The 12,483-nt window shown below is 38.3% G+C and overlaps 1 protein-coding gene across 1 annotated transcript in view; it reads right to left on the minus strand.

The window, feature by feature from the left end:
• The window catches only part of DNAH8 (dynein axonemal heavy chain 8), a 328,229-nt gene that overhangs the window by 259,988 nt on the left and 55,758 nt on the right, over positions 1 to 12,483 (minus strand). The window contains exons 19-21 of the mRNA XM_060021883.1: positions 8,746 to 8,826; positions 8,231 to 8,347; positions 7,298 to 7,417 (exon numbers count right to left, since the gene is read on the minus strand). Coding sequence (XP_059877866.1) covers positions 7,298 to 7,417; positions 8,231 to 8,347; positions 8,746 to 8,826 — 318 coding nt within the window. The remainder of the gene's footprint in view (positions 1 to 7,297; positions 7,418 to 8,230; positions 8,348 to 8,745; positions 8,827 to 12,483) is intronic.

The following is a 12,483-nucleotide window of genomic DNA, read 5'->3' on the forward strand; positions in this document are numbered from 1 at the left end:
TATGATTGACTATGTAGGTCATAAAAAGTTAAAAAAAAAAACAACTGTGTCTAACAGGGCTTCCCTGGTGGCGCAGTGATTGAGAGTCTGCCTGTCAATGCAGGGGACACGGGTTCGAGCCCTGGTTCAGGAGGATCCCACATGCTACGGAGCGGCTAAGCCCGTGCGCCACAACTACTGAGCCTGCGCTCTAGAGCCCATGAGCCACAACTACTGAGCCCACGAGCCACAACTACGGAAGCCCGTGTGCCTGGAGCCTGTGCTCCGCAACGGGAGAGGCCACTGCAATGAGAAGCCTGTGCACCACAACAAAGAGTGGCCCCCGCTTGCCGCAACTAGAGAAAGCCTGCGCGCAGCAATGAAGACCCAATGCAGCCAAAAAGTAATAAATAAAATAAGTAGATTTATAAAAAAAAAAAAAAAAAAAATTGGTTAAACAGCTATTAAATGACCAAAAAGGCAAAAAGGGACACAGAGGTCACAGAGAGACAGTAACCACAGGAAGCAGTGCCCGTTCTGGGGTGCGGGGGAGCCCACGGAGGGGGGTACAGTTATTGGAATCTGGAACTGGGAAGTGAGGGAGGTGCCTGGCTAGCACTGCTGGCTCAGAAGCTCAGAGAGGGACCTCCTGAAGCTGGTACATCTGAGAGGCACACAAGGCTGATTCCGGAAAGGCTGGAAAAAGCTAGGGCCTGGAACTAGTGGCCACTGCCAGGGTGAAGAGCTATAGCTCATGTAAAGGCGTCAGCAACAAGAGGCAAAACAGGAACGAGCAAGCCCATTCTCTCTTGTCCAGCCTCCTATCGCCCCCACTGCAAAGCCTAAAAGGGAGCCAGCTGGCCAAGGATAAATGTGATTTGCAGAGTCATAGAGTAGAAGGACAGATTTGAAGCTAACACAAGGTAGCTTTTTAATAATTAACATAATCTGTCCTACAACCACAATTAGGTGCTCCAAGATAAGGAGGACTTGTCATTACTGCAAATAGCCCTGGTTCCCAGTATTGTCTGAAACCACTGGTTAGTGCAAACTAAATTTGTCCCCAAAAATTAGCATTATATATAGCATGTTTCCAAAACTGATTTCTGCCCAAAGTGTTATCCAACTTGCTTTGTCATTACATATGTTATTCTGTCTTCAATGTAATGGTCCACCTAGTGATAGGCTTGTGGGAAGGCAGCCCATGTGTTACTAGATCTTAGATCCCTCTAGGGCAAGTGACTGCGGCATACTGATTGACAAAGGTGCTCTTCAAAGTTCCACTTCCTGTATTTTGGCTTGTGCCATCAATGTAACCAGCACATTCACACTCAGTCACCTTTAATCGATCCTAATTTGCCTCGTTTGTGTGATTTATTTCTTTTTCTATGCACATGAAAGTTTTTTGTTCGTATGTTCAAAGTAAATTTTCTTTGGTAGTGTGAATTTCACCCCACTGAGCAGTGGATAGTGTCAGAACAGTTATGTGCACATACCAACAGAAATGATTTTCATTGTAAAGGAGACAAAATGAAGGAAACCAATGTAGAAATTTCCCTACTCCTTCATATGCTGTTCGTTTATCAGTAAGACCTGGTATGAAGTATATACAGTCAGGTTCTAGAATGAGTGAGAAGAAAATGACAAGGAGGAAATTACCCCTCATCCCCAGGCAGGAAACCGGAGACTTTTTTGGAAAATTTCAATTGGTGAAAAAAGACCCACACAGCATTTGAAGGGCTCTCCGTCCTAAAATAACACGGAGCCCAGGAAATAGGGCAGACTCTATTTGCCAACTCAAGAAATAGTACCCCAAGTATATTAGTTAGAGATGCAGAAATAATACTATAAGAATAGCTAAAAGTTAACAATGAGTGCCTTTCCTAGCACCTAGGTTGTGATCTCCAAATACCATTTTCCACAAGTAACACTGAAAGGAATGAGGGCTGACTGGAAAAATGAGTAATCAGGGCAGGAAATGTGCAAGATAAGCCTAAGATTTCCTACAGTTCCAGGAAGCAGGAAAGCTTTCAAAGACTACTGGAGTCACATCAAAAACATAGAAGCCAGCCTGTAGAATTCCACTGGACAAAGATGAGAAAATTTAAACATAAAAAAGAATAATGACTGCAATGGACTGAATCCCTCAAATATATAATAATCCATATATTCATAATGATCTTTAAATAATTTAAACCGCAATGGGTATGTTAGCCAACTCATTATTTTGAAAACTGGTATATAAAAGAAAAACTGAAGCACTGAACCTGACTTTTCTGTACAAACATTATTTCACAGTAACCCACCAGATAATGAGGGAAATTTCTTCTTTATAGAAATATTTTATCCATAAATGCTAAAATTAGAAAATCAACATTTTGCAATCTCTAGGCAACAATAATGGCTCTAGGCAATAATAATCAAAGGCTGCTAAACTCTTCAGGTGAAAGGTTGGTGGGAAACTTTATGATAATGGATAAAGCTGACTGCACCTCAGCCCACTAATTAACCTTAATATCACGAAAAGGGAAACAGCCTGATAAAATGTGCCTCCTGATGTAATGCAATAGGAAGTACACAGTGTCACCTGTGGACTATTCAGTCAGGAAAAGAAAAGGTAATTGAACCTGAACTGAACCAATCCTCCAGAGCTAATTAAAATATACAGGAAACTCAGGGGATAGAAGAATATGTTAATATGTTAAACCATACTACTAGGATATGATTAGCAAAATTTAGAACATGGAAAATTCTATAGGACAAATGATCCCATTTCTTCAACAAATGAAGAGCATTAAAAGAAGGAAGATGGCAAAAAAAAAAAAAACTTGAATAGCCATTCCCCCAAAGAAATACACAAATGGCCAATAAACACATGAAAAGATGCTCAGCATCAGTAGTCATTAGGAAAAGGCAAATCAAAACCACTATGAGACTTCGTACCCATTCAGATTATTACGAAAAATGCTTTAATCTTTAAAAGTGGAAAATAACAACTGTCAGCAAGCAGGTGGAGAAATTGGAACCCTTGCTGTACATTGCTGGTGGGAAGGTAAAATGGTATGGCCACCGTGGAAAAATATCTGGTGATTTCTCAAAAGCTAAACAGAATTAACATGTGATCCAGTAATTCCACTCTGAGTATATACCCAAAAGAATTGAAAGTAGGGACTCAGATAATTATACACTAGTGCTCATACTAGCTTAATTCACAATAGCTAACCCAAACATCTACCAACAGATGAATGGATAAACACAATGTGGCATATCTATACAATGGAATATTATCCGGCTCTAAAAAGGAATCAAATTCTGATACATGCTACAATATGGATTAACCTTGTGCTAAGTGAAATGAGGCAGATACAAAAGGACAATGTTGTATGATTTCACTTACATGACATACATAGAACAGGCAAATTCATAAAGATAGAAAGTAGAATAGAGGTTACCACGGTCTGGGGTGGAGGGGAGGGAAATGGGAAATTATTGTTTAATAGGTACAGAGTTCCTGTGTAGATGATAATAAAAAGCTCTGGAAGCAGATGGTGGTAATGGTTACAGAACACTGTGAATGTACTTAATGCCACTGAACTGTACACTAAAAAAATGGTTAAAATTATAAATTTTGTGTTATGTATATTTTACTGCAATAAAAAAGATACAAGCAAAGAAAGGGGAGATGATAAAAAGAAACTTAAGAGGTATATGAATCAAATGCAATGTGTGAACCTGTTTAGTTCCTAATTCAAACACATCAACTCTAAAAAGAAAGTTTCTACGAAAGATAAATATATTCATGATCTATGACTATGACCCAGCAATTTCACGTATGGGAATATACCCACCAAAACAGGTGCTTAGGTTCACACAAAAAAAACCATGCCCAAGAATGCTCAGTGTATAATCAAACGCTATGAACTACCCAAATGCCTTCAACAGTAGAACAGATACATAAATTGTAATAAACTCAGAAATTTAAATACTAGTCAGCAATGAATGAGAATGAAAGAACCCACTATCGCACACAACTACACAGATGAATCTCACAGACCCTGAGCAAAATAAGCCAGACAAAAAGAATATGTGTGGGACTTCCCTGGCAGTCCCGTAGTAAAGACTTTGCCTTCCAATGCAGGGGGCGCGGGTTAGATCACTGGTCAGGGAAGCTAAGATCCCACATGCCTCATGGGCAAAACACCAAAACATAAAATAGAAGCAATATTACAACATATTCAATAAAGGCTTTAAAAATGGTCCACATCAAAAAAAAAAAAAAAAAACTTTGAAAAAAAGAATATATGCTGCATGATTCCATTTATGTGAAGTTCAAAAACAGGTAAAGCTAATATACAGTGACAGAAGCCAAAATGGTAATTACTTTAGGATGGAGGATGTTTGTTGCCTGGAATGGAGCAGGAGGGAATCACTTGCAGTGAAGGAAATGTTCAATATCTTGCTCTTGGATTGGGACTTCCCTGGGGTCCAGTGGCAAAGAATCCACCTTACAATGCAGGGAACGCGGGTTCGAACCCTGGTCAGGGAACTAGGATCCCACATACCATGGGGCAACTAAGCCCACGCACCACAACTACTGAGCTCGTGTGCCTCCACTAGAGAAGAGAAAACCCACATGCCACAACTAGAGAGAAGCCTGCACACCGCATGCCTCAACGAAGATCCTGTGTGCCACAACTAAGACCTGACGCAGCCAAAAATAAATAAATTAATAATAAATAAATCTTTAAAAAAAAATCTTGCTCTTGGAGAAGGTTACAAGGGTGTGTCATAGGTAAACATTCACTGAATAGTGCACTTAAGATTTGTGCAATCTGCTGTATACACATTATATCTCACACACACAGAAAAAGACACAGGCCTAAAATGAAAAGTAAGCTGAAGCTACAACTTTTGTAGGTTTTTTTCCCATAACCAAAAAACTACATGAGGCTTTGGATCCCTTCACAAGGGTAGGAGGTTGGAACCCTTCCCCTTCCCCCACATGTCACCAGGCTAATCAAGGGCTGCGGTCTCAAGCACAGTTAACGACCTTGGTTGAGGCTCTGGGGTAGACGGATAACGTCTCCCTTGGAAATTTACAACCACTATCTCACCTCACACAGGTTTAGGACTTGAGATTATATCTATACTGCCTTGGAATTTTGGAAATTCTATCGTGTGAGAAACTAACTCAAACTATCGACTGAGTTGGTAAACCTCCTAGGTACCACACAGGAGCAAATAAAAAGAGACAGGCTCTCAACTAAACAGCCATGTGCAGATTAGCTCACAATCCAAAATATTAAAAACATGAGGACACAAGCCACCCTGAGCAAGATTTGACAGAGACAGCAAAGAGCAGAATTAGACCTCCAATTTCTTCAGATAATGGGACTGTTATAAAATACATTTTAAATATCTAAATGAAGAAGTAGAATTTAAAAAAGAGAAAGGAAGAAGATTATATAAAAGACCACATATATTTGAAAAAGAATAAAAAGTAACTTCAAGAAACAGATAAGTAAATTTGGGTAAATAGAAAATTCAAAGTAAGAGGGTAGAGAGTAGAAGTATACCCAAATATACTGATAGGATAAATGTGAATAGACTAAAATTACCGATTTTTAAAAAACAGAGATTTTTCAGAGTAGATTAAAAACAAAATCCAGCTAAATGTTCTTTACAAGAGAAAACCTAAAATAGGAGAACCCAGAAAGGTTGAAAATAACAGAACACAGAAAGATATAACTGGATAATAATAACCAAAAAGAGCTGGTGTAACTACACTGATAGCAAACAAAATAGACTTTAAGGATAAAAAGCTTAACAATGATAAAAGAGAAAAATGGCCAGGAAGACATAATCATTTCAAACTTGCATACTCTGAACACAGGATGTTATAATTGGTCATTTAGTGCTGTCTCCGTTACAGCCAAGGCCCCAACGCTGAGAACAAATGCTTTTAAGATCCTACACATTATGAAAAAGGCAGTTTATCCAAAGGTAGCAGGGGAGGTAACCCTCAGCACATTGCCCACCTTGAGGTTATAGAAGGGAAGTTTGATCATTGATAGAGATTTGGTAGAAATAAGTGAAGGGAATTTCAAAACAGCTACTCAGAGACCTTGATCCATGACCTCTACAATCTGGGAATAGAGGGGCTTCTCCATGTCTAAGTAGTCCTGAAACAAGATGCTGGCTGGCTGCCCAAAAGGCACAGAAAGGTGTCCTGGGAAGAAGAAGCTGCATTTCCATAGAAAGAGAGGCAAAGGCACCTGTTTCCCATAGGTCAGGTTAGATCCCTTGAGATGGAGCCATACTTGGTTGTCTTGAAAAGGACATTAGCAAGGTGACCCAAACCAGCAAGGTGGGGGTATAGCTGAAGCACAAGGCAGGCAAGAAAGAAAAATGCCTTCACTTTACGTTTTGAACAAAACATAAAGTGAGTGCTTTTGAGAAAGACTGTGTTATATGCCAGGCCTCAAAAATGATTAGACAGGGTTCCTGTCTTTGTGCTTTTGAGCCAATGGAGGATAAATAGGTAATCAAATAAGATCACTATAATGTGATGCTGAGGAGGTTAGGTGGGTGCCACCGCCATTGAAGGATTTAAGCTGGGGAGTTTCCACAATCAGCTTTGGTGGCAAGGTGGAGGATGATGGGGCCAAATATGGCAGCAGAGAAACCAGTAAGATCACAACATCACATGCTCAACTCAAATGAGCATTAAAAGCCTGATCTGGAGTTCAGGCTTTTTGAGCATGAGCTTACACGTTCTCCTTGCATGGCCCTTGCGATAAACCTTTCTCTGCTCAAAAATTAAATAAATAAAAGCGTGACCTAAGAAAAGCGTAGTAGGTATGGAAAAGAAGAGGCAATTCAAGCAGAATCTTAGTAAGAGGCAAAACCTGGCTAAGCCCTAAAAGACTGACTGGGTTTGGGAATGGAAGTGAGGAGAGGAGGCTGGATGACGCCCAGGTGTATGGATGACTTAAGGGGAAAGGATGTGGTAGTTAAAACCATGAGTGTAGATGATATTGCCCTGGGAGCATGCACAGAGGAAGAAGAGCAGTGAGCGCTGACAGGACCCAAGGGGACTCCAGCATGAGGCTGAGGACATTTTTAAGATAATGTCTAAGGTGTGACCCTGGGCTTGAGCTGTTGATACCTTATAAGTCTTTGGAGCTGAGGATGTCCAAAAAGCCCCCAGAATGTCTAAATGCCATGGACAGAGATTTCTACGTTTAGATTGCAAATTCACATTTTAGGTTTATGAGCCAATATTTCTATGAATAAAATATAATACATAAATGCATACCTCATTGAGTGTCAACATATCTTCTACTTTGGTAGCACCGCTTTCCGGCAGGGAAATTAGCACTGTTTTGGCTATCTCCTTTAGAACTGTATCAATATGCATTTCACACAAGTCACTGATCTACCAATGAGAAAACACACATAGAAGAAAAATCCTCTTTCATCCAAAATGCCCTTGAGTTACAAATTGATTTAGAGGGCTATATCTGGAAACTTGCAGCCTGAGACGAGCATAATTTGGTGGGAATTTTAGGAGTACATCTGTGCTTGACATGGAACTGAAGTTTAATTGAGCAGCAACATGTGCCATGACCTCATATGCGTTATCTCCTTCAGTCCTCATTCCAGCCCATGAATCATTACTATCCCAGTTTTACAGCTAGAGAAACCAAGGCTCAGATAAGTCAAGTAACCCAGGGAGGAACACACAGCTGGTGAAAGTCAAAGAATCCTACCTCGGTTTATCTGACTCCCAAGCCTCTGGGTTTTGTCTGTAACACTATGCTGCCACCACAGACAGACTAGCACATCTAAAAAGATCTACATGTTTCATGTAGCAAACATTTCAGAAATCAATAGACAGTCTCCAACTGGACGACTACCTCATCTAATTAACATTAGATGCCTTAAAATGTAAGCACTCCATCCTGCCATCTTGCACAGTCTACAACTATTCCATTTTCTAAACTATGCTGTGGTGTTGAACCATCGTTTTAACATATTAAAGGCAAGGTAATTTGGGGACAAGAACAAGGCAACCCTAAATGAAAAGGCCCCAAATCAGTTAAAGAAATATAAAGCTTTTTTTTTTTAACGTAATGGATGTTCTTTTAGTTAAAAGTCACACCCTTTAAAGAGCTTTCATAGGTAATCAAACCATTACTTACAGCCTGAGTATTAATGTATGTAGTTTTTAAAAATGTATCCATCATACCTTCTTTAAGAGTTGATTGAACATATCCAAAACTGAGTCAACTTCTTGAAAAAAGCTTTCTAGTGTTAAAGATGACCATGTCAATATTGTGAGCCCTTGTCTCAACACAGATTCCACCTAGAAAAAGAGAAAAACAGTTTCCATTATTAAAAAGGAGCATCTGCATTTATAAAAAAGGCTGCCTTTTATTACCTGGAAATATTATAGGCTGTATTTCCTTAATTCTATTTCCCCTCCATTATACCTAGTAAAGGTGACATTTTGTTTTTAATCATCTTTGGCTGTCCATAAAGCAATCATGGATTCTTAGAAAGTGCTCATTATTTAGATTTATTTGTTTTTCAAAGGCAACAAAACTTAAGACAAGAAATCATCCTGTAGGGAAAATAGAGCTATAAAGTTGAAGTAGAAAGAGAGTTTTGGCAAGAATAGATGTTCTAAAATCCATTATCTGTAGAACTGGAATCTAATTTTAAACGACAGGGAAGTCAATATAAGCCTTCAATATTACCAACCTTTTTCACTTTAGGGGTCATCAGATTGACAAACACAGGAGGTACTTCCTGACATAACTCATCATAATACTGCAGAAGACCCTGTTAAAAGTCAAAATGGCATGTTTTACTTTATTTTAAGGCAACAGTCATATTTTGATTCATACCCGGAAGGTTTCATTTTACCTGTTTTCTCATAGCCCTGAAAGATGGAGGCTGACAATTTATACTAATTTGCTATACTTTTTCCTCACCTGTAAATGACCTGAGCATCCCCTTTAAACAGTAAGTCATTGGAGATTCCTAGATTTACATTTTTCATAATTATTATCTGTCTTTCTAGATTTATGCCATTTTAAATGGTTTGGACAATTCTTCTTTCATTATGTCTGTCATTACACATTTTCACCCTTTCTGTTCCCTGTCTTCTGACATATTACAGCATACTTATCACTGATGCCACACTTGTTTTCTTGAATCAGAATAAATGTACACACAAAGCTATTCTACTTTCTTTTAGATATTTCTTACAGATGAACCATGATGATCAATTTTTTACCATTTTGTAACTTATTGCACTGTGATGGGAGATGTGGTTTCAAGTTAATTCTTCCCCAAATTAATAATATTAAACTGTTGCAATGTTTGCTTAATAGTTTCAAAGTTATTAAATCCTTTCCTCCTTTTCTCTTACTTGCAGTTGAACTTTTATTTACACTTGACACTTGGCAAAGGACTTTGACTTTCATAATATTATTCAATACTAACTAAAATCCTGTAAGATTCAGTGCATGTGATATTAACCTCAATTTATAAACAGTACTTTGACATTTAGTTATGTAAAGTTGCAACTAACCAGTACGAAAACCTAGGGCTTTTGATGCTGAAGCCAAGTTTTCACAATGCCAACGTTCCTCTGAGGTTTTTTAAAGGAACATTTATTTATCTATTTACTGGCTGCATTGGGTCTTCCTTGCTGCATGTGGGCTTTCTCTAGCTGTGGTGAGCAGGGGCTACTCTTCGTTACGGTGCACAGGCTTCTCATTGCGGTGGCTTCTCTTGTTGCGGAGCATGGGCTCTAGGTGCGCGGGTTTCAGTAGTCGTGGCTCGCGAGCTCTAGAGTGCAGGCTCAGTAGTTATGGTGCACGGGCTTAGTTGCTCCACAGCATGTGGGATCTTCCTGGACCAGGGATCGAACCCATGTCCCCTGCATTGGCAGGCGGATTCTTAACCACTACGCCACCAGGGAAGTCCAGGTTTTTAAATATATATATGTGTGTGTGTATATATATGTATATAATATTTTGGTAAGAGCTAAAACTATTAAACTCCTAGAACAAAGCATATGCATACATCTTTGTGACCTTGGATTCAGCAATGATTTCTTAGAAATGACACTAAAATCACAAGGGACAAAAGATAAAGTAGATAAATTGGACTTCATCAAAATTTTAAAATGCTTGTGCTTCAAAGGATACTATCAAGAAAATGAAAAGAGGGGACTTCCCTCTTTTCCCAGCGCAGTGGATAAGACTCTGCACTCCCAATGCAGGGGGCCCGGGTTTGATCCCTGGTCAGAGAACTAGATCCCACATGTAGGCCACAACTAAGAGTTTGCATGCCACAACTAAGGAGTCTGCATACCACAGCTAAGAAGCTGGCAAGCTGCAACTAAGGAGCCAGTGAGCCGCAACTAAGAAGGCCTGGAGCCGCAACTAAGGAGCCCGCCTGCTGCAACTAAGACCCAGTGTAACCAAATAAATAAATAAATATTTTTAAAAAAAAAAACCATTCTTAATTTGCTTGGCTTATAAAAAAAAAAGAAATGAAAAAACCCACAGAACAGAAGAAAATATCTGCAAATCACATATCTCATAAAGGATTTGAATGTATAATGAATTCTCACAATTCAACAATAAAAAAGACAAATAACAAATAAATGGGTAGCGATTCGAATAGACACTCCGCCAAAGATCTACAAATGGCCAATATGCACATGAAAACATCCTCAACATCAACAGCCATGAAGAAATGCAAATCAAAACCCATGGAAATACCACTTCACATCCAAAAGATGTTTAAATGAAAAAGACAGACAGTAACAAGTGTTGGCAAGGATGTGGAGAAAGTGGAACCATCATCCACTGCTGGTGCACATATAAAATAATGCATGCAGCCTTTTTGGAAAACAGAGTGTGTCAGTTATTCAAAAGGTTAAACATAGAGTTATGAAGTTAATGAAACTCAGCAATTTCACACCTAGTTCATATTCCTAAGAGAATGAAAACATATGTCCACCCAAAAGCTTGTATACAAATGTTCACAGCAGCATAAGTCATAACGCAAAAAAGTGAAAATAACCCAGATGTCCATCAACTGATGAATGGATGCCTAAAATGTGGTATAACCACACAATGGAATATTATTTACCCATAAAAAAGAATAAGGTACTGATCCATGGAACAATATGAATGAACTTTGAAAATATTGTGCTAGGTTAAAGAAGCGAATCACAAAACACCACATATTGAATGATTCCATTTGTATGAAATGCCCAGAATAGGCAAATCCATAGAGACAGTAAGTAGATTAGTGGTTGCCAGGGGAAGATGTAGAAAGACTTGGGGGAACATGGGAAGTGACTGCTAACGGATATGGGGTTTCTTTTGGGAATGATGAAAATGTTCTAAAATTAATGGTGATTGTGCAAGTGTGTGAATATACTAACACCATTAAATTGTACACTTAAAATGGATAAATTGTACGGTATGTGAATTATATCTCAATAAGCTTGTTATTTTTAAAAAATGGTTTTGAGAATCTCTATTCTAATACTCTGATCTTTTTTGTTGTTGCTCCATTTTACACCACAATGTTGAAAATCACTTTCCACTCACGTCATTTTACAGTCATACTACTTCATTAATTTATATCTTACTAGTATCATTAAACATATTATAAAATATAATGCACTTAATCTATAAAATTATAATATTAAGAATTTTTTAAACTCACTCTTCATCATTGTCGTTATCCATAAGTCTAAATCTGATTCCTGATAATCCTTTCACTTCCTTCCCTTTTGTTTGCATGTCAGTATTTTAATGCTAACAAGAATCGACAATGGAACAGAATAGAGCCCAGAAATAAACCCATGCATATATGGTCAATTCATTTACAAACAACCAAGAGTATACTAAGTCAAAAATATTCAATGGTGAAAGGACAATCTCTTCAGTAAATGATATTGGGAAAACTGGACAGCCACATGCAAAAGAATGAAACTGGACCTCTACCTTATACTGTACACAAAAATAAACTCAAAATGGATTAAAGCCTTAAATTTAAGACCCGAAACCATAAAACTCCTAGAAGTAAACATAGGGGGTAAACTTCTTGACATCAGTATTGGCCATGATTTTTTTGGATTTAACACCAAAAGCACAAGCAGCAAAAGCAAAAATAAATGAGTGAGACTACATCAAACTAAAAAACGTCCTCATTTTGTTTTCGTCAACTAAATGAAAAGACAACCTACGGTAAAATACTTACAAATCATATATGTGATAAGGGATTAATATCCAAATACATAAAGAACTCACAAAACTCAATAGCAAACAATCCAGTTAAAACATGGGCAAAGGAACTGAATAGACATTTTTCTGAAGAAGACATAAAAATGGCCAATAGGAACATTAAAAATTGTTCACCTTCACTAATCAAAACCATAGTGAGATACCACCTCACAACTATCAGAAT

This window comes from Delphinus delphis, chromosome 10 (genome assembly GCF_949987515.2).
Source record: "Delphinus delphis chromosome 10, mDelDel1.2, whole genome shotgun sequence".
In the NCBI taxonomy this organism is placed as follows: Eukaryota; Metazoa; Chordata; class Mammalia; order Artiodactyla; family Delphinidae; genus Delphinus; species Delphinus delphis.